The sequence below is a fragment of the Eschrichtius robustus genome, chromosome 15 (genome assembly GCF_028021215.1).
Source record: "Eschrichtius robustus isolate mEscRob2 chromosome 15, mEscRob2.pri, whole genome shotgun sequence".
Lineage (NCBI taxonomy): Eukaryota > Metazoa > Chordata > Mammalia > Artiodactyla > Eschrichtiidae > Eschrichtius > Eschrichtius robustus.
Genome location: NC_090838.1, coordinates 95,452,141 through 95,474,441, shown reverse-complemented (window position 1 = coordinate 95,474,441; position 22,301 = coordinate 95,452,141). Strand labels below are relative to the sequence as shown.

Below are 22,301 nucleotides of genomic sequence, written 5' to 3'. Positions count from 1 at the left end.
CAAAAGCAAAATCCCCAGAATTACTGGAAGCCAAGTCTGCAAATGACAGCCCTGTGCTACTTCCAAATCCAAATGAAACTGTTTTGCTTTCCACTGGCAAAAGGAAAAGAGCAATTTAATATTTCATTTAATACACGTTGAACATCAAAGCTTTACTCAGGACCCAAAGAGAATGGGGGTAGGACCTGCTGTACTACTGAGAGGGATGGGGTGGGATGGGGTGTGGAACATTTATAATCTGGTTATCTCTCTGAAGAAAACTTATAAAAGACATCCAAGTTCTGAGCTTCTTCATTGTTATTAAGTTTTCAGGTACTGTTCTCAATGAACAATATACCAAAATCATACCCAAAATCATTTTTTAAAAATGAGATGTAGATCTATACTAAGTCAGATAGAGAGCTATACAGTTTCCGCTTTACACAATCTAATATAATCTAAAACATTCATTCAAAGGCAGGATTTCAGGAAATATCTAAAGATTTTTTGTATTCTCAACTGTAAAAAATAAGCTCATAAAAGCGAAATATTTCATGCCCCTTTATATACATCACAAATTTTGTTTTAAGAAAGGGAGTTTCTGGATCTGCATTTAAAAGTCTATCTTCTCAAAATCACAGGTGTACCTTACGTAGTAATGCATGCCTAGAAGGTTTTTATAAACATATATCAAATTGTACCTTGACTTGTAGAATCTGCATCATTTTCCTTTCTAGTAGATAAATCCACAGGTTTATCGGCAGTTTCAGAAGAAATAGGTGGTGAACTAATAGATTTGGTAGTAAACTCTGGTTCTTCAGATTCACACAAAAATGGTACAGTCACTTTACTGCCATCTGTACACACACTGTCAGCCGTGCTAGTTATGTCCTCATTCTGGGATTTCTGCAAAGAGGAAGTAACAAATAACTATGCCATTAAGTACTGATTGACAAAAAGAATCATATACCCTATTTTAAAACAAATTGAGGACTTGGAGTTCTGGACAAAATGGAGTAAGCACACTTTTCTCTCTCCCATTCCACCCTCCATCCTACCTCTCCCAGCACCTACAGCTGAATTGGACTGAAACAGATAAAGCAACTAGAAGAAGCCTCTGAAAAGTGGATGAAAGCAGAAGGATTAAAAATCTCAAGACATGGGACTTCCCTGGTGGCGCAGTGGTTAAGAATCCGCCTGCCAATGCAGGGGACACGGGTTTGAGCCCTGGTCCGGGAAGATCCCACATGCCACGGAGCAACTAAGCCCGTGCACCACAACTACTGAGCCTGTGCTCTGGAGCCCGTGAGCCACAACTGCTGAGCCCACATGCCACAACTACTGAAGCCCTAGCGCCTAGAGCCTGTGCTCCGCAACGGGAGAGGCCACCGTAATGAGAAGCCCGCGCACCACAACGAAGAGTAGCCCGCACACCACAACGAAGACTAGCCCTTGCTCGCTGCAACTAGAGAAAGCCCGCGCACAGCAACGAAGACCCAACACAGCCAAAAAAAAAAAAAAAAAAATGTATATATATATGGCCCACCGGTGAGGAGCACTGGCTGAGATGCAGGTGGCAGCTAGGCCTAGTGATGAGACCACGGACAACTTGGCCTCCACAGGCCAGCCCGTCGGGGTCCCCGCACCACAGCCGGAACCCGAGGAGGTACTGGCCTGAGCCACGTGCCCCCATGCACACTGCTGGGGCGTGGGGGCACCTCCAGGCCACGTGGCCCATCATCCACAGGTGCCTGCCCCCAGCCAATGAGGCCAGTCCCTGCCTCCCGGACACAACCTCCTCCCAAACCCCCATAGCAACCATGGGTTCCGGAAATGGACTGGGCTGAGCCGAGGAGGAGAAAAGCGAGGTCGTGCCTGAGCCCCTTTGCTGACCCGCTTCCTACCTGCCTACAGCGGGTGTCACAACAAGAAAGTACTGAACCTGGAGGAAGAGGGTTTCTGGCCAGAGCTGCTGGATGGTGGCAAGAGATTTGAGATTTTCTCTGACTGTCCCCCAGTTTTACAGAAAAAAGAAAGCCCCTCACTATGGTGGATGGTCCCCAGGTGTAAAGACTACTGGAGAGACAGGCAAAGTGACAATCTGAAATTCTGGCCTTACCAAATTCACTTTCAATCAAGACACCACAAACTTCCCCCCTCCTAAGAGCCATCTCATTAGAAAATGAATTTATAGTAAACTTCTGTTTTTAACTTAGGAAAAAGAGAAAGAAGAAAAAAAAAAAAGACTCTCAAGACCTGAGGGATAATCTTGGTGAGAACCCTGTGGGAAATTTTTCCTGCCCCCACCCACTAACCCACATCCCAGGCAGGGTACCAGAGCTGTCCAAAACTGCAGCTGCCGACGGCACAGACGGAAAAGGGTCCAAGAAAAGTCAACTCTCCTTGGCCGAGGGTGGGGAATGTCATGAAATGATCCGTGTGCTGAATGATCAGAAAAACTCTGAAAAGCTGTTCTAACAATGTTCCAAGTAAGGACAAATACTCTTAAGACAAATGAAAAGATAGGTGTCAGGCAAAAAAATATAAAGCACAAAAGAACATCAAATGGGACTTCACAATTGAAAAATACAATAACAGAAATAAAAAAATTTACAGAATGCTCCATCCAACTGCAGCAGTATACACGTTCCTCTCAAGCACGCATGGAACATTTATGAAGAAAGACCACGTTCTAGACCATAAAACAAACTTTAGCAAGTTCAAGAGAACAGAAACCATACAAAGTATACTCTCAGTCCATAATGGAATTAAACTAGAAATCACTAACAAATATAGCTGAAAAAAAAATCTCCAAATATCTGGAGATTAAACAACACACTTTTAATACACATGTCAAAGTCTCTGGACAAATTAAAAATACTTTGAACTAAATAGAAATGAAACTACAGCTTACCAAAATTTGTGGTATGCCAACAAAAGCAAGGAAGGGGAACTCTGTACCACTAAATGCATATATTAAAAAGAAGATCTAAAATCGGTAAACTTTCACCTTAAAAAACTAGAGAAAGAAGAGCAGTATAAACGGAAAGCACAAAGAACTAAAGAAATAATGAAAAGCAGAGCAGAGATCAATAAAACAGGAAACAGAAAAATTAACAAAATAAAAAACGGATTCTTTGAAAAGGTCAATAAAATTTGATATAAACCTCTAGTCAAGCTCACCAAGGAAACAAAATAGATGCCATAAATTACTAATATCAGAAATGAAACAGGAGCTATCAACACTGATCCATGGACATTAAACAGGTAATAAATTTCAATGAACTTCATACACTTCACAAACACTGTTATGCCCCAAAATTTGCTAATGTAGAGGAAATGGACCAACCAATTCCTCAAAAGACACAACCCACCAAAACTGACATAAGAAATAGATAATATGAATAGGCCTATATTTATTAAAGAAAATGTTACCATCAATTAATATCCTTCCAAAAAAAAAAATAATGATAATAAGTACCAGGGGGCTTCCCTGGTGGTGCAGTGGTTGAGAATCTGCCTGCTAATGCAGGGGACGCGGGTTCGAGCCCGGGTCTGGGAAGATCCCACATGCCGCAGAGCAGCTGGGCCCGTGAGCCACAATTACTGAGCCTGCATGTCTGGAGCCTGTGCTCCGCAACAAGAGAGGCCGCGACGGTGAGAGGCCCGCGCACCGCGATGAAGAGTGGCCCCCGCTTGCCACAACTAGAGAAAGCCCTCACACAGAAACGAAGACCTAACACAGCCATAAATAAATAAATAAATAAATAAAAATTTAAAAATAAGTACCAGGCCCAGATGGTTTCAGTAGTAAATTCTATCAAACGTTTAAGAAAGAAATATTACCAATTCCTACAATGTGTTCCAGAAAAGAGAAGCAGAGGGAACACTCCCTAACAGAGTATGTGAAGCAAAAACTGATAGGAGAAACAAACATGCTCGGCAACACTCCTCTCAATAATCAATAGAACGAGCAGAAAAAAATCAGCAAGGATAGACTGGACTTGTACAACACAGTATCAACTGATTGGATCTATTTAGAAACCTGTTTTCCCTGCAAAAACAATAATGAATGAACTGTGGTACATCCTCACAAGGGAATACCACCCAGTGACAGAAAGGAACATACTATCACTACACACAGTAACTGGGCCAAACCTCAAAGGCATTATGCTTTTGAGCTTAATGAGTGAGTGAAAAAAGCTAGCATCAAAGGTTACATAATGTATGATTCCATTCATGCTAGTCTGGAAAAGGCAAAAACGTAGAAACAGAAAACAGATCAGCAGTTACCAGAGGTTCTGGGTGGGGGAGGATCTGAACCGAAAGGGACAGTAGGAAGGAATTCTTTGGGGTGTTGGAACAGTTCTGTACACTGCCTGCCTGTGGTGGGGATTACAGGAATCCAGGCATGTGTATGAACTCACAGAAAACATACACACAGCGAAAAGTGAATTTTCCTTACGTAAATCTATAAAATTAATACAAATGAAAAAAGTCGTTATTTCTTTTTTTTTTTTAATTTTTATTTATTTACTTATTTATGGCTGTGTTGGGTCTTAGTTCCTGTGCGAGGGCTTTCTCCAGTTGTGGCAAGCAGGGGCCACTCTTCATCACGGTGCGCGGGCCTCTCACCATCGCGGCCTCTCCTGTCGCGGAGCACAGGCTCCAGACACGCAGGCTCAGCAATTGTGGCTCACGGGCCTAGTTGCTCCGCGGCATGTGGGATCTTCCCAGACCAGGGCACGAACCTCTGTCCCCTGCATTGGCAGGCAGATTCTCAACCACTGCGCCACCAGGGAAGCCCAAGTCATTATTTCTTAATGACTGAAGCACAAGGAGAAGACAGTCCATTCTGTTCGTGTCAAATGATTTAGGCTGACACAGCAGTATTATTCATAATAGCCAAAAAGAAGAAACAACCCAAATGACCATTAACAGATGAACGGGTAAACAAAATGTGGTATGTTCATACACTGGAATATTATTCGGCCATAAAAAGGAACGAAATACAGATAAATGCTACAATGGGGATATACCTCAAAAACTTACTAAGTAAAAGAAGACAGACACAAAGGACCACACATTATTATGTTTATATGAAATGTCAGAATAGGCAAATCTACAGAGACAAAGTACATCAGTGGTTATCCAGGCCTAGAGAAGATGGGTGGAAATGGGGAAGGGTGGTGACTGCTAGAGGTTAACAGGGCTTCTTTTTGGGATGATGAAAATGTTCTAAAACTGACTGTGGTAAATATACAAAAAACCACTGAGCTGTACATTTTAAAATGGGTGAATTATATCACAATTAATGTTACCCCAAAAATGCAGGGTAGATTACTTGGGGGAGGGGAGTGCGTAATCCAGCTCCTAATACATTCGCCACTTAAGAGTCCATGAATGAACAACTCTTGTAGACAAATCAAATACTGTATCCCCAATCCTCAGCACAGTGCCAGCTCATAGGAAGCACTTACAAATACAGTACACTTAGGTGTTTTATGCAAGGGATGCCTATCTGAAGATCTCGCATAGTCCAAGATGAATCAGACTGAGTATAAATCAGGAAGGGTGCATCCTAAGAGGATGTATATCTACACCCATTACACAGCACGTCTCAGCTTTAATGGCTGTTAGTTCTCTGTTTTGTCTCTGTGTATCAAAGGGTGCTCTCCTCCAAAATTACAATTCATCTTGGCAATTTCTTTTCAACCCTTACAGTGGCTTATCATGTTTAATTTCTGTACCAAAGGTATTTCTGAACAGCCCCTAGGACCATTATTTAATGAACATTATGAGAGTGTTACAGGATATTTTACAAAAAGATTTTAAGTTATAACAATGATAACACAATAGTCACTCAAATAAGCCATTTCAACGCCTATAAACAGCACAGTTCACAAAACACTGACAAAAGATACCAAGTCCTGTGTGCACCACAGCTGGGAAAAGAATAAACAATGTACAATTCAGTCCGTGCATCAGCACAGAGATTATTTTTCAGTGTTGTAAGTTTTGAAAAGCATAAATTTTAAATAAATATTTTTAAGTTTTGCACACAAAAGAGTGAGGCCAAATTTAAAATGCATTGTTTCAATCTGCATAACCCAACTTTATGTTATGACTGTATTGTATCTGCTGAATGAAAAACTGGATGCTAAAGCCTCCAGCAGGGAATTCCCTGGTGGCGTAGTGGTTGAGAATCCGCCTGCCAATGCAGGGGACAAGGGTTCGACCCCTGGTCCGGGAAGATCCCACATGCCGTGGAGCAACTAAGCCCGTGCGCCACAACTACGGAGCCTGCGTGCCCAGAGCCCAGGCTCCACAACGAGAAGCCACCACAACGAGAAGCCCGCGCACCGCAATGAAGAGTAGCCCCCGCTCGCCGCAACTAGAGAAAGCCCGTGCACAGCAACGAAGACCCAATGCAGCCAAAAAAAATTTTTTTTAATAAATAAATTTTTAAATAAATAAATAAAGCCTCCAGCAGCAGCAATCAGAGAAGATGATTAACAGAAATCACGTATCGTGTACTTCCACCGAGTCCAGGGAAACTGCTGAGGGATTTAAAATATACTTCAGATTTAGCATAGCAAGGCCGCTGATGGAAAAACTTCAGCTAGGGCTTCCACAAATCTATTTGGTTATAAACAAGGAAGTAATGTCTTTGCATCAGCTGATGGCCATTAGCTATACGTGCACTGATGAATAAGCTGAAGCCTATGGAACAGGCGGCATATCCTAGGTGGATAGCTAAAAAAGCAGGCCAGCTAGACTCCTCAGAGTCAGACAGACGGTGAAGGGTAGTAAGTCTCCTACAGACTCACGCCATGTGTTGGGCCATGTCTCTCTCTACCCACGTATCCTTTAAATAAAACACTGCATTCATAACTAACTCCAGGACTCTATTTCATTTTAACCATCTTTCCAACAATTTTTAAAAAACAGTATTTCGGGCTTCCCTGGTGGCGCAGTGGTTGAGAGTCTGCCTGCCAATGCAGGGGACACGGGTTCGAGCCCTGGTCTGGGAGGATCCCACATGCTGCGGAGCAACTGGGCCCGTGAGCCACGGCTGCTGAGCCTGCGCGTCTGGAGCCTGTGCTCCGCAGCAGGAGAGCCTGCGACGGTGAGGGGCCCGCGCACTGCGATGAAGAGTGACCCCCACTCGCCGCAACTAGAGAAAGCCCTCGCACAGAAACAAAGACCCAACACAACCAAAACTAAATTAATTAATTAATTAATTTTTTAAAAAAAAAAAAAAACAGTATTTCTTGAGAGGCAAGGAACCTTTCTGAATATGTCAAAATTAGATTGTAAACAACTACAAGACAGGGACCTTGTCTTCTAGTTTCTGTGGAATACAAATTAAGACACCAAGGTGTTGACAGCTACTAAAATTGCTACACCTGAGCTAAGAAAGTAACCAAATCACGAAGTTACTGGCCAAGCAAGGTATACAGGTCAGGGGAGCTAGGTTTCAGATGCTGCTATTTCCTATCCACTCTGCCCACTCCACCATCAATTAACTTGCACAGAAAATGAACTACTTAACACCGTTCTTTGCAGGGCGTAGACCTTCTTAGGGACCTCTGCACCGCCATGCTGCCGCCCTGACTCCCCAAGCCCAGCACACACACCGGTCGCAGGGGGGCCTCCGGTCCTCCGGGCAGAACACGAGTCCTCCTCCTCTGGCCAGAGCTGCCTGAGGTGTCCGACCACTTGCCAGACGCACTCCATTATTACCACGCGGTGAGGACCCTCTAGCTTATCGTGTCAACAGAGGCAACTGGGCCAGAAGGAACACACAGAGACGGTCTTACTTGAGCTTCCTGAACTTTGTGAAGCTCCGATTGAAAGTCTTCCCCACTTCCATTGTCCTCGTCAGTGTCACTGCAGACTCCACAAAAAAATGTAGGTGGAAGCTTTAACGTATCTGCTTTTGCCTTTTCTTCAACTGTTGGTTTCTTTTCCCAAATAATAATACATTCTTTCTCATTATCTGAAAATCCCATACAACACAAGAAAACAAAGTTAAGATGAAAGTAGATGAAGTCCAACTACTCCACCATGGCCCTCAGTGTCATCGACAGATTCCAGACCCAAATAACAAGACCCTGGATGCTGATGGAGAACAAGCACCACCAGGAGCACCATGTTTTTCACTTCACATTATTTTAAAATATTTTAAGTCACCAAAAAAGGCAAAATCGGTAATTACAGAGGTGACCAGATTGCGAGATTCCTTTTAAACAGAAGATTTTTAAAAAACATTGTAACTAGTAATTTTAATGTTACATACCTGTTAGATTTTCTTCTAACGGTCTACATTCTTCTGAGTCATCCAAATATAGTTTTCCATTAAGCTTCTTGACAGCTGTGTCGAAATCTTCATCTTAAAGTATAATTTGGTTTATTAAATAAAAGAACTTCCAGTAAATTTCAGGAGATTTTCCAGCCAGGAATCTAGGAAAATTATCTCCAACTTCACACTTTCCCTTACTCCCCACATCCAAATAGCAACCAACTTTGCCTATTCTACACCCCGAATGCCTCGTCTGAGCTGCTCTGGCATCTTAGCTCCCCTTCACACCTCCACTTCCCACAACCCAGTCCTCCACACCACTGCCCAACTGCCCTGCTGAAATTATTCTGAGCACGTAACTCCCCTGCTTGAAAACTTGGACAGGGCCCACAGAGCTTTCCCCAATCAGACCCTGTCTCTGCCTCACAGTTCGCCCACCCCTCTGAGACCCCAGGGAAATGAGAATTGCTTTCAGTCCCCTCAACATGCCTGCCCTGTTCACGGCAGCCACCCAGGGAATGCTAATAAATGAATGCAGCTCTTTCAGTCATGACATCCACTGACTGTTCACACACACATTTAGGATCAGTATCGACCTGCAGGGCGGCAGGGGTGGGCTCCAGGAAGCAGGCTGAAAACAATTCCGTCACCCCATTCACTATGATGAGCAGGAGCAGAATGCTTTAAAGCAACAGAAGACTTACCGTCCTCCTCCTCTTCGCTGACGTAGTCTGGCCTGTTCTTGTAACAGAAGAAAGTGGGAGGAAGCTGCAGTTTGCTTGCAAGAGCTTTTTGCTCAGGGCTCGGGGTCAGCTCATACACAATGAGAACATCGTCATCTGAGGGAAGATCTTCAGGCTTTTTCTTCTCTTCCACTGTAAGACAAGTCAAAAAAATTGATGAAGACAAGATGTTAAGTAATTAATTAATTAATGTCAATATTCTAACTGAAAATAAAAATCATGGAACTTAATCTTTAGGTTAAAACAGCATGCTGATAAAAACACACATACTTTGATTTGGACACAGCTCATAATAACCATGAATTAGAATTAGAAACCCGAGGTAATGTTCTATCAAAAACCCTTAGTGGGGCTTCCCTGGTGGCGCAGTGGTTAAGAATCCACCTGCTAATGCAGGGGACACGGGTTCCAGCCCTGGTCCGGGAAGATCCCACATTAAAAAAAAAAAAAAAAACAAAAAAAAACCCTTAGTGGACACAGAATCTACTTAATAACCAAAAAAAAATCCTGCTTTTACTTACTGATCATTGAAAACAATACTACTAACGGCTATAAATTAAAAAGGTATTTAAAAAGTGCAGCCACAACCATACTTGGAATACTCAATGGTTTAGCAAAATATCCATACATTTGCGATAGCTGAAACATTAAAGAAATCATAAGCGAAGATTAGTATAAATACAAAACTAAAGCAAAGCCAACCTCGATGAGACCCTACAAGGAAAGTTAACAATTGCCAAGGATGGCGGGTGATTAGAATTACATCCAATTTTCTGTATTTCCAAGCATGATAATAGATAAAATTAAATTAAACCTGTTCTCCTCTGGATAAATAATCCTGTAGGAACCTAAGACCATTTCTATTAGCTGAAAAACCAAAAACAACAAAAAGGCAAAAGATGGAGAGAAAAGGAACTCTTCGTACAGTATGCTCTGGTCTATAAAGAAGGACTTCTGGCTAAAGGAACTGGTAAGAGTAAGCAAACCATGAAGCATGCTCTGTACCGACTGGCGCTGTCCAATATGGCCGCCTGGCCACACTTGGCTATGAAGCACCTGCGGTGCAACCAGTCCAAACCGAGATGTGCTGCAAGTGTAAAAATACACACTGGGTTTTGAAGATTGGTAACAACAAAAAACAAACAAAAAAAAACCCCCACCAAAAACAAGGGGGAAAACACCTCATTATTAATTTTTTATACTGATTAGAAGTTGAAATGGTATTTTGGACATAATGGGTTAAGCTGAATAGACTAATAAAATTAATTTCATCTGTTTCTCTTTTTAGTTTTAAATGTGACTACTAGAAGCTTTTTAATTACACACACAGGTCATATTTTATTTCTATTGGATGATGCTGACCCAGAGAACAGCCCTTTTGCAATGTTGAACTTGCCTTTCACCCTCCTTTGTTACAAAAACGTAGCATTAATTCCTAGCCAAGGACCACACAAAGACATGGTGAGATAAGAGATTCTTGTTTAGCAGACAGCCTCAAGTCTTCATCTCTACGGTCCTTTGAAACCATGACATTCTCAGACTTGAAACAGAACAGGACTCTTTGTCCTGCAGCAGTATTTTGGTACATTTGCTCTCAGACCAGGGACTTTTCACCTAGGGCCCCCAGAGTCTGTGTACAAGTATGTACCCTTTACAGAAAAAAGTCCACACTACTCACATAATTTTTCAAAGAATGCATCCTTAAGAATAAAGGCTAAGAGCTGCTGTAGCAAGTAGTACGACTGGTGCACTTTAAAACTGAGGGTCCCAGAACTCACAGGTTGTCATGTGATCACTGTAGTTGTTTGACAACTTTTAACACAGTTGTGTTGCTCAAGATATATTATTGAACCGTAACAGTGAGTTTTCATCTCCACAACCTGCTCCTGACTGTCTCTAACAGAGCCAGCTGCCAAGTACTCCATTACAGCACCAACACTCTCTCCCACAAGTGGTCTGTACTACACGGGGAACACACCAGGATATAATGGTAGCTCTTATACGTGGGGCCTACTTTCAGACACAGCATCTTCCATGTCCAAAAAGAAAGCGCTAAAAGAAACACTCGGTTCCCTGTGGTACACACGCTGCTGCCATCACGTTTGGAAACTGGCAGACGATCAAGGTAAGGTAACATACAGGTCGTCATTAATCACAGTTGAAACAGCATCTGATGTGCAAAACAGAGAAAGGGAAAGACCACACGGATCTACCTCAAAACAATGCTGTACAACATGTGAGAAAACATGACATCCAAGTACACGAGAGCAGCATTAAGGGGTCACGCCGGCATTCTGTCACATGCATGCTGCAGTGTTAAGCCCTTAGCTGCACACAGCCAGTTACTCTGCTGAGGACGAGCAGCTGCTGGAAAACGGATGTCCTCTCACACTGCCAGTGCCAGCTCTGTACCTTTGTTCTCAGGCTGGGAGGAAGGAGTGCTGCTCCAAAATGCCATTGGATTAGATTTAAAAAGGCTAAAATTAAACCCTAGAAAATAAAGAGTATTTCATTTTTGAACATTTGGAGAATCAAAATGAGTATAATTTTAAAATATAAAATCCAGAGTCCATCCATTTACACCAATGTGGCCGTCTCACGTACCCATTTATCCCGAGGGCTTCGTTCTTTGCTCATTTAACAAACGGTGGCAAGACTGCCTTACATGAAATGTGAACATCTCAGTACCATGCTCTGAGTGACAAGAACGTAAGGGTAATAACCTGAAGAAGGACCCTGCTCGTGATTCACGCTCAAGGCCCTAAGCTGGACCCAGTGCTGAGCTGAGTCCTTGTGCTCTGCTCCGACACACGCGTCTCCCGGGAACCGACAGCTGAACAACTTACACACAAGCTCTCTGCTGCTGTCTGAACATTTGAACACTCACCAGTAAACTGCTTTAGGGAGGAAAAAAATCCGCACAAATATTTTTTGGCTGTTCACAGAGCACTGTGTTTATGAGCCGACTTCTACTAAAACATTAGCCTGCTACAAAGAGTCCACACCAAGATAAACGTTAAAAAAAAAAAAAAAATGAGGGCGGGAGAGAGGGAGAGAGGGAGGGAGGGCGAGAGAGAAAGAAAGAAAGAAAAAGGAAGGAAGGAAAGGAGGGAGGGAGGGAGGGAGGAAGGAAGGAAAGACAGACAAATTCTGCTTAATCTAAAGGCTAAGTGCTTACCCTGTTCTGGTGTTTTAAACGTGTGACTGGTTGAGGACTGCTCCTTTGGAAAAGCAGGAGAGGAGTTTTTGACTTTGCTGTCGGAAGACGGTGTGAGATCAGAGCTCTGCGACTCTTGGTGACCACCAGGCTCCGCTCTTTTTTCAGATCCACTCTGGGCTGCTGAACTGGCCTCACTACTGTTATTTTTCAAAGGTGCATTAAAACTAAATCCAAACAAAGACCCAGTAGCTGAACTGTTGCCAAATGCAAATGGTTTTGACTTTTCACTGCTAAAAATGCTTTTAACAGACTCAGAACCAAATACAAACTTTGGAGGTGAAACCACTGCTTTTGTTGTCGTTTCAGGTGTGCCAGACACCCCGCCAACTTCTGAGGTTGCACCTGCCGCGTCATCACCCTGTGCCGAATCCGTCCGTTCTCTGGTGGTTTCCTCTAGCACAGCTACGGCGACTTTGCCGCAGGGTGACTCTCTGGGAGTGGTCGAACGAGAAACATGAGGTGTTATCAAAAAATCTTTTTCTTGGGCTATTTTTGCTTCATCAAATATTTTCTTAAACGAGTCTGCAACATCCTGTAGTTTAAAACGGACAGCTAAATGCTCTACTTTTCTTTCTCCGTCTGCAAAATCACATGCGGTCCACACCCACACTCTTTCTGTCCCTTTCATATTTTGCAAAGTCATGTCTGGAGTTATTCTGTGGTTGGCACAAAGCTTTAATACCTGGTCCCTTCTCATCACTATGCGAACTTGCTTATTATCATAATTCTGTAAAATCTTTATGTCGCCAATGCCTCTTTCTTTCCACTGCCCAGCATCTTTATCATACCTATAGAGTTTGGCTCTGTGACTAAAAACAACTTGTTCATTTTCCTCACCACTGGACACCTCGACTAGATCAGGCAAAGGTACGACGGGTTCAAAGTGCTGTCCATCTCTCTCCTCCTCCTGAGTGACATCAGAGTCTTCATCTGTGCCCACTGAGGCCCCACTCTGATTCAACTTGGCAGGAGACTTAGACGGACTCAAAGCAGATTTAAAACTGAAGTTAAACCCGGTGGTTGACTCACCGAAGCGGAAGAGATTTTTCCTCACGGGGCTGCTAGCCAGCGGGGAGGCGTGCACTGAGCTGCTACTCACACTGTCGTCCAGAGCATCTTCCCTTAGGTCGTAGCTGTCCCACTCTAGGGTGGGCCCGGTGGTCTCAGGATTTGGCATGCCGCTCGCGTCTGCAGCACTGGCAGCTCCCGCTCCTGAACTCTTACTCTCTTCGTCAGTGACTTTTGTTTGATCATTCGTCAAAAACGTCTTGAAATCTTTTAGTCCGCTCTTCATCTCTTCCGCCCTCTGGATTAACTTGGCAGCTCTGCCAGTATCCACAAGCTTATGGGGAGTCTGCAGTGGAATATCTAACAGAAGTCGCTGGCACTCCTCAAATTTCTGTTTGAATTCTTCAGCCAGCTCGGGTGTTTTGAATTTTGCTGCCAGCTGCTCTAGTTTGGCATCGCCATCAGAAAAATCACTAGCCAACCACATCCAGGCCCTGTCCGACCCGGAGAGGGGCTTCAGGTGCATGGTGGTGGTGATCCAGTGGTTGGCACACACCTTCAGCACCTGCTCTCTCCGCATCAGCATTCTCAGTTTGCCATTAACTTCATTTTTGAGAATTTTTAAGTTCCCCAAACCCCTTTCTTTCCACTGACTTATCTCAGCATCAAACCTAAACAATTTTACCCGCTGTGAGTAAAGAACTTTCTCATCTTCTTCTCCTGTGACAAGCTCCACTTTCTCAGGCATCTGGACGACTGGTTCAAAATGGATATCGTCACTGTCCTCAGTCTTATCGGCGTCATCATCTTTCTCAAGGTCAGCACAAGTGTCGGCTTTATCAGCCATTCTACTACTTTGTGAGGAGAATAACTTCTCTCCAGCACCCGAAAAGCCCTTGAAATTGGGGTCTTTTTTGCCAAACTGAAACCCTTCTCCTGAATTTGATTTTGCAAGATCTGCAAATGTAAAAGTGCTGCCAGTTTGACCAAGAACCACAGCACTCCCGTCTTTCTGACCACCAGCATCCTGAGCCTGACAACCAGCGTCATTTCCAAAGGGCTTTTCACTCTTCCTCCCCTGACTTCCCGGCTCCTGAATGCCAAATTTAAACCCGTCAGCAGACACAGGGACAGAAAAACTAAATCCTTCTTTTGTTGACTTAGAGTCTGTATTAGAAGAACTCTGAAATGTAAACGAAGGTGCATTTTCTTGATCCACACGCCCAAATTTAAATCCTTGTTCTGCATTGCCAAACTTAAAGGCTTTTTCTGAAAAGTTACTTTTAAATCCTGTTCCCACCTGACTTTCAGAAGAGTCATTTGCCTTAGTTGTTGAGCCCAAAGTGAAAGCTGAAGGTTCTTCTGCAACAGGTTTATGGGCTGGTTTAGAACCATCACAAGCCACACATTTTAAGGAAGAACTCTCATTTCGCACAAAGCAAACGCTGCAATCCCACTGTCCTTCCTTCTTGGTGAACATCCCTTCAAGTCCACTGTTTGGAGCCTTGCTTGTCTCTGAAGCGCCAAACGTGAAAGAGGCAGGTGCTGGGACAGCAGAAGCAGGTAAACTCTGTTTTCTTGGATTCTGACAAGCCACACATTCTGTAGAACTTCCTTCATTTCGTATCAAACAAACGCTGCAATCCCACTGTCCTTCCTTCTTGGTGAACATCCCTTCAAGTCCACTGTTTGGAGCCTTGCTTGTCTCTGAAGCGCCAAACTTGAAAGAGGCAGGTGCTGGGACAGCAGAAGCAGGTGAACTCTGTTTTCTTGGATTCCGACAAGCCACACATTCTGTAGAACGTCCTTCATTTCGTATCAAACAAACGCTGCAATCCCACTGTCCTTCCTTCTTGGTGAACATCCCTTCAAGTCCACTGTTTGGAGCCTTGCTTGTCTCTGAAGCGCCAAACTTGAAAGAGGCAGGTGCTGGGACAGCAGAAGCAGGTGAACTCTGTTTTCTTGGATTCTGACAAGCCACACATTCTGTAGAACGTCCTTCATTTCGTATCAAACAAACGCTGCAATCCCACTGTCCTTCCTTCTTGGTGAACATCCCTTCAAGTCCACTGTTTGGAGCCTTGCTTGTCTCTGAAGACGCAGGTGCTGCAGCAGCAGAAGCGGGTGGATTCTGACAAGCCACACACACGGCTGCACTTGCCTCATTTCGCACTAAGCACAAACTGCACTCCCATTGTCCTTCCTTCTTGGCGAAAACTCCTTCAAATCCACTCTTTGGAGCCTTGCTTGTCTCTGAAGCACCAAACTTAAAAGAGGCAGGTGCTGGGACAGCAGAAGCAGGAAAACTCTGTTTTCTTGGATTCTGACAAGCCATACATTTTGCAGAACTTCCTTCATTTTGTACCAAGCAAACGCTGCAATCCCACTGTCCTTCCTTTATTGAAAAAACAGATCTGAAATCACTGCTGGCAGACTTAGGAAGATCTCCCTGGCCAAATTTAAAGGAAGGCTGCTGAACAAATGAAGATCCACTTTTGTTAGCAGACCTTGTATTCTGACATGCAATGCATCTAGATACAGTGGGTTCATTTCTTACTAAACAAATACTACAATCCCAGTGACCTTCTTTCTTTGGAGTCATCAATGCAAATCCATCTGGAGTATTTTCTGAGCCAGGTTTAGGAGTGGAAACCGTTTCAACTAATGGTGAGCCAAGGAGCTCTTTACTGCTTGGGTTTAGATTTTGGCAGGATACACACTTCTCAGCAGTTGCGGCGTTCTTTAATGAGCAGCTGTTACAATGCCACCAAGACCCTTCTTTCTTTGCAACCTGAAATTCAAAGTTCATGCTTCCAGCAGCAGATTTGCCAATATCCTTATTGTCAGGACCTGTGGGTTCTTTTACAGTTCTCGTAGCCTGACTGGAGGTTGTGGCTCTGTTTGCTCCTGAGGCTTTTAACATGCTCTGGGCCTCTTCAAACTTGCACTTAAAAAGTGCTGCCTCCTCAGGTGTCTTGAATCTAATAGCAAGCTGTTCTGGTTTGGGCGACTCGTCTGCATAGTCCAGAGCGTACCACACAAAGGACCTGTCTGAGCCGGCGTTGGGCGCCAGGGCCATGTCTGGGCTGATGTAGTGATTTGCACAGATTTTCAACACTTGCTCGCGTCTCATCAGTAGGCGGATTTTACCGGAGGTTTTGTGCCTTAGTATCTTTACGTTGCCAATTCCACGCTCCTTCCATTCTCTTGATCCCGCATCAAAACGATACAACTTGGCACGATTGCAGAAGAACTCTTCCTCATCCTCCTCACCAGTTCTCACTTCAATCTTATCGGGAAGAGGCACCACTGGCTCAAAGTGAGGGCCGTCGTCGTCCTCGTCCCCATGCGCACTACCCCCATCAGTGTCAAGACTCTTGTTGGCCGGCTCTGCAGCAGGCGTTCCAAACACTGATTTCCCTAGACCGTGGAAAGTAAACATATCATCACTGCGTCGAAAACCAGAATTCTTTTGCTGATTTGGGCCCATGTTTTCAGTAAATGAAATTCCAGACACATTTTTGCTTCCAAAATTGAATGTATTTCGAGGTCCAATGGTCTGAGCAGCTTTTGGTCCACTGTAGCTATCTCCTTGCAAAGGTCTGTCTGAAGTCAGGAGACCTAAAAGGCTTTCACTATTAGTGTAAGTCGTAGAAGGGGGCTGTGCCACAACCTGCGGTGAGGAAAACGTGAAGTCGCCATCATTTGATTTGAAATTTGAATTAAATTTAAAAGGAGTTGGCTGTGATGTACGCACAGGTGCTGCCAAAGATGGCCCCATGCCTTCACCTGGCACGGGCTGGACAAAATTGGGTTTTCCAAATTCCATAACCTTAGATTCTGCAGATCTTGAAGCATGAGCTGCAACTGGAGGTTTTGTAAAATAACCTGGTTCTGGCAAAGGTGGATTTGTGCTTGCCTGTTGAACATTGTAATTAAAGTAATCATCACCCCTAGGTGATAGAATTCCTGTTGCAGGAGACTCAAAACGCAATGGGGGACCATACATCTCTTGAGAGAACATACAAGCAGACGAACTCTGCACTGGTGGTGTGTGCATTTGCTGTGGGTAGGTGTAGACAGGCTGATGAGGTGCAAGCCTATTCACGCCATAAACTGGTCCCTAGAAAAAAAAAAAATAAAGCGCACATTTTTGTAGGTTGTCTATAAAACTACAGCTTAACTAGATACCACCCAATTCTCATAAACCTCAAGCCTGAGTACAGGGTAAAGACATCACTAGGGCATACAGTGCATCCGTAAGAGAAGACACTTCTACATTACTACAAAGATACTTACAGCTCTAGTCCTGCTTGGCATATAATGAAAATTGCCTTAACTAATGACAGCACCTTAGAGACCTAATTCTCCTACAATAGATCCATAGAATAAGTACCTTCCTCACTCCTGAACAAGGTGTCCAATGATGTTAACAATGATGATGATGACAACGAAGACTAACATTTGTTAACGTGCCAACTGGGCACAGTTTTAAGCACTGTACATATATTATCTCATTTCAATATCCTCGAATACCCTATGAATTAAGGCATTATTATCCTCATTTTACATATGAGGCAACTAATGCATAGAGAAGTTAAGAACTGAAGAGCCAGGGTCTTTGCCTGGCTCTGCTGGATGCCGGTCTCCGTGGACACTTGGTCACAGCGCTCCAGGCCTGCAAGTTACACACAGCGCTCCAGTGAGGACAGCACCGTCCTGCTTCTGTCACGACCGAATGACGAAGGACCCACCACCACCCCAATTTAAAAATATTCTACGTGTTCACACTTATTGTAACACAGAAATTAACTAACTGAGAAACATACTTCTATATCTGGAGAGAAATTTAAAATATCTGTTATCTGGTGGGACATTTAAGTTTTAATGCTGAACTACTTCTTGAATTTCTCTGTAGGAAGCCTGGACAATTAAAAAGGAGATACTTATAAATGTATAAATTATTCCTTTGTTACCTTTGTGGGAGTAACATTAGCTGCTGGTCTGAGTAGATACTGGGAATTATATGCTGGTGACTGACTATAATACATTGAATGGCCAGTAGTTGCAACTAAAAAAAAAAAAAAAAAAGAAAAGAAAAAAAAAGAAAGAAAACACTGTTAAAAAAAGTCTATGCTGCAGTTAGGACTATCTAGGCAAGAACTATAAATACAAAAGCAGTAGAAATCAAAGAGAGATTTAACTACATAGATTTTTTTTTTTTTTAATTTCTAAACATCAAAACACATCATCATAAAGATTATCAAATGACAAACTAGGAGTAACTGCTAGGAGTGACACAGGAGGAGCGAGAGCAGCAGCAGGGTGGTCAACAAGAGCAGTCCCCACAAGCAGCACCACAAGGAGCCAAGAGGAGCGGCGGGGCCGCTCCCTGAGGAAGAGGGGCACGACGCAAAGGCACAGTCATGCCGTGCCAGAAACACGGGGGGTACACTAGCCACAGGAAGGACTTAAGGAACCAAAACGCACGTGAGGGTCTCAGGGCCACATTTTTGAAGTGAGCCTTGAAAATGTGCAGAATGACAAGGCTGCACTTTTTAAACTCAAGCTGAGAACGTTCAGGTCAAAAATCACCTAACAAATTCATGCAAAGGATCTCACAAGTAACACAAAATGTGTTCCCTGGCTTAATAAAAAGGGCACAGCATGACTGACACTCATGCTGGTGTCCAAACTATCTGCTCCATCTGTTTTGTGTGTGTGTTATCAGGAAACCAGCAACTAGAAGACACTCATGTTGATGGTGAAAACAACCAACAATCATTTTTGCTTGATCTGTTTTAAGAAAGTTTTACCAGAAAACAAAACAACTTAAAGATCATTTATACCTTTACACAGAAGAGGAAGCAGAAATTGTGACCCAAGAGGTACTGGGCAGCTGATTGTGGAAAGCCCTAAAAAAGACCCAGTAAAGGCGAGCCAGGCTGTCTGTCCTCTCTGCAGTTACCAGAGAAACAGAGCCACTGCAGAGGCCCAAGCCTGAGAGTGGAAAACTAATGGGCTGCCTGATGATGGCTACCATGACATATCCTGGGGAGAAAACAGGCAAAGAACACAGAACAAGATGATGGATATAAGCCAAGAATCATAAAGTCTGAAACTTAACTGGTGACTTTATCAGGGATAGTGAAAACAAGTACTAAAAACATCCTATAGAAAAAAAGCACCCAATGAACAGATAACTCATGAAATATAAAGGATTGTAAAGTGTTGAGCATGCCTAGTACTAAAAAAACAAAAACTTAAAAGCTGGTATTATTTTTGTTTTTAAAAATAGGCAAGGTTTTTATAAACTGGTAATAGCAAACAGTTGGCAAGAGTGCAAAGAGACAGGCACTACCAGATACTGGTGGTAAGAGTGTAAAACCGGCACAGCTTCTCAGGAAAGCAATTTCCCAACACAAGAAATTTTACAAAACCCTAAAATCCTAGGACTGTGTTCACAGCATTATTTACAATAGCAACAACTGGAAATTTAAAAATAAGGGAATAAAATCTGCAGAGCTTCCACATGATGGATACCTTGTATTCATTAACAGTACTGTCAAAAAAAAACGTTGAGTAGAAAACTGCTCACAACTTAAATATTTAAAAACAGGCTACTCGTCTCCATACAACATGATAAAGTTCTCTAATATCCAAAGAAAGAGGACCAGAAAGAAATGCTCCAAAATGTTAGCAGAACTCAGTGTGATATGGTTAGTGTTTAGTTTTCGTTACACTGGTCAGTACTTCTGATTATTTCTTTATTATAAGCTTATTGTTTTTTAATCATCTTCTTTTAAAAAGACAAGGACCATCTTGGCACATCTGCACTTTCATTAAGAAAAACAGTCTGTGAACACAGGAATGGGAATCAGGAGACCTGAGCTCTCCTCTCAGGGCCACAAAGCTGCCTGTGACTTTGTCAAGTAGCCACTTGGGGTCTCCATTTTTCTCACTTGTAAAATGAGGATGTGCCGCTTCTACCCATTTCATAGAGTAACTGCAAGAATAAAATGAGACAATGTGAATGTTATGCTTATATATGTGTTTAACAACCAGAAGACCTGTTATGCCTGTACAAAGAAGAAGAAAACAGAACTTGTGACCCACAGGTGCCAAATGATGACTCCACACAGCACTCGGAGAGCCCAGGAGAAAGCCAGCCAGCTTGCCTATCTTCTGTAGTCAAGGCTCTACGCAGTGCACAGGGTTTAGGTAAACAATATTTAAACCCTGACTTCTCATATATTTATCTATGACTTACGTACGACATTCAGTGAGTCTGACTTCACAAAGATTTTTCTATTACTTTGCGTGCACTTGGAGGACACTGTTACAAAAGGACCGTGAGTCTGCCTTAAGTATGGCCCTATGGACCATCACACAAATGTATGAAACTAGGCCACACCATTCTGAATCTGTTTTTGAATTTAAACCAATTAATCTAATTACCAACATTTCAGGAATCTATCTCATGTGAAAGAAACCTATTTTCCCCATCACTCTGGCTGCCTGGGGACAAGTGGCTTTAAAGTTATAGCACCAGAGTTTGAACCCCGACTCTACCAATAACTATCTGTACAATAATGGGTAAGTTATCTAACCCTTCCAAACCCATTTCCTCATCTAAAAAATGTGCATTCATAATGGTACCCACCACTCTGGGTCATTGTCATTAAATAAAATTACATACACAAGCACCTTGGCACACAGACAACCACAGGAGACACAGTCCGTACCCTCTGGTTCATTAGGTGTTTAATGCGTATTCTAAGTAAATGCCTAACGCACACCACCCACACACAAATGCTCACAATAATCATGTGATGCAAAGTATTAGTTCCAGGTTTCAAACAAACTGGCTCAGAGAGTTAAGTTAAGAGAGCACAACCTAAAAATCCAGTATGCTCTAGCTCCACACTCTTTCCTTCTATATATGACCACAGTATTTCAAAATAAAAGGTTTCCCATGACTGTCATACCTCTCAGTATGTCATCAAAATAATTCCCAAGACGTTTAAGTTCTTAATTAGGCATCTCTTAATGAATAACGCTGTCAGTTAACATTTTTTCAATCATAAGGCATAGTTCCAACTCAGTCTCAGCTCCTCTGAGATGTGCATTAAAAGGTTCTTTAAGCCTTTAGCCTTCATATAACCAGGATCAGATAAAGCTTGTTTTGTTTCTGCTTAGAGTTATAGAAATCTTGGTAATACCAAATACAGCTTAAGTAACATATAGGCAGACATAGACATAGACATGTATATAGATAAATGTATACAGACAAGGTGATTTCACAAGTTACCTATTCAAAGGAGGAGAAAGTACAGACTTCACTAATACCTGGGAGTATCCAGTTGCCAACTCACCTGTTAGTGGGGCCCCATGAAAATTCTGTGACCCCTGATATCCATCAGGCACTGAATCTGGTCCATAATTCTCTGTAGGCCAACGATGAGGGGACCCTGAGTTACTGCTATTTAGTTTCAACTCCTGCATTTCTTTCTGTTGCAAGAGAAAACAATTTTAAGCAATTATATCACGGCAGATACAGTGCTAGAGCAAACTTAATACTTGATGATGCCTTTAAGAGATTCTGTACTCCAGTAGGATCTGAGTACCAGGTGCTGATTTAAAACATGATCCTTAATTTGTCAAAGCTTGTTATTTGCTCCCATTCTTTCACTCCTTAGTACCATTACCCAATTCATTCATTCTAGAGTCAGCTCTAACCTAAACAATGCCCTCATCTCCCTTTCCATTCTTCATTGGCTTAAATTAATCTTTCTGAAGTTCAGCTCTAGCCAAGACACTTACCTGCTCAAAAAAACAAGTACCTACGAAGTGGACTTCTTTCTCTGACGCTGCCGGTGCTCAGCGGCATCGCCCCAAACGCCCTTCCAGCGCTTCACTGCACCTGCTCTGCTCTTCAGTCCACCTGGACTGCCCTACACCCCACGATTCCCTCCCAGACTAGCTTCCCCCTCAGCCGCATATGCGGTGCCAAACACTGCCAACCTCTCAAGGTAAAGCTCCAATG

General features: G+C 43.1%; 1 protein-coding gene across 1 annotated transcript in view; it reads right to left on the bottom strand.

Annotated features, from left to right (window-relative positions):
- Nucleotides 1-20,117: 20,117 nt before the first annotated feature.
- The window catches only part of LOC137778138 (ranBP2-like and GRIP domain-containing protein 3), a 28,864-nt gene continuing 26,680 nt past the window's right edge, over nt 20,118-22,301 (bottom strand). The window contains 3 exon segments of the mRNA XM_068565136.1: nt 20,118-20,173; nt 20,176-20,241; nt 21,631-21,766. Coding sequence (XP_068421237.1) covers nt 20,133-20,173; nt 20,176-20,241; nt 21,631-21,766 — 243 coding nt within the window. The 3' untranslated portion in view covers nt 20,118-20,132.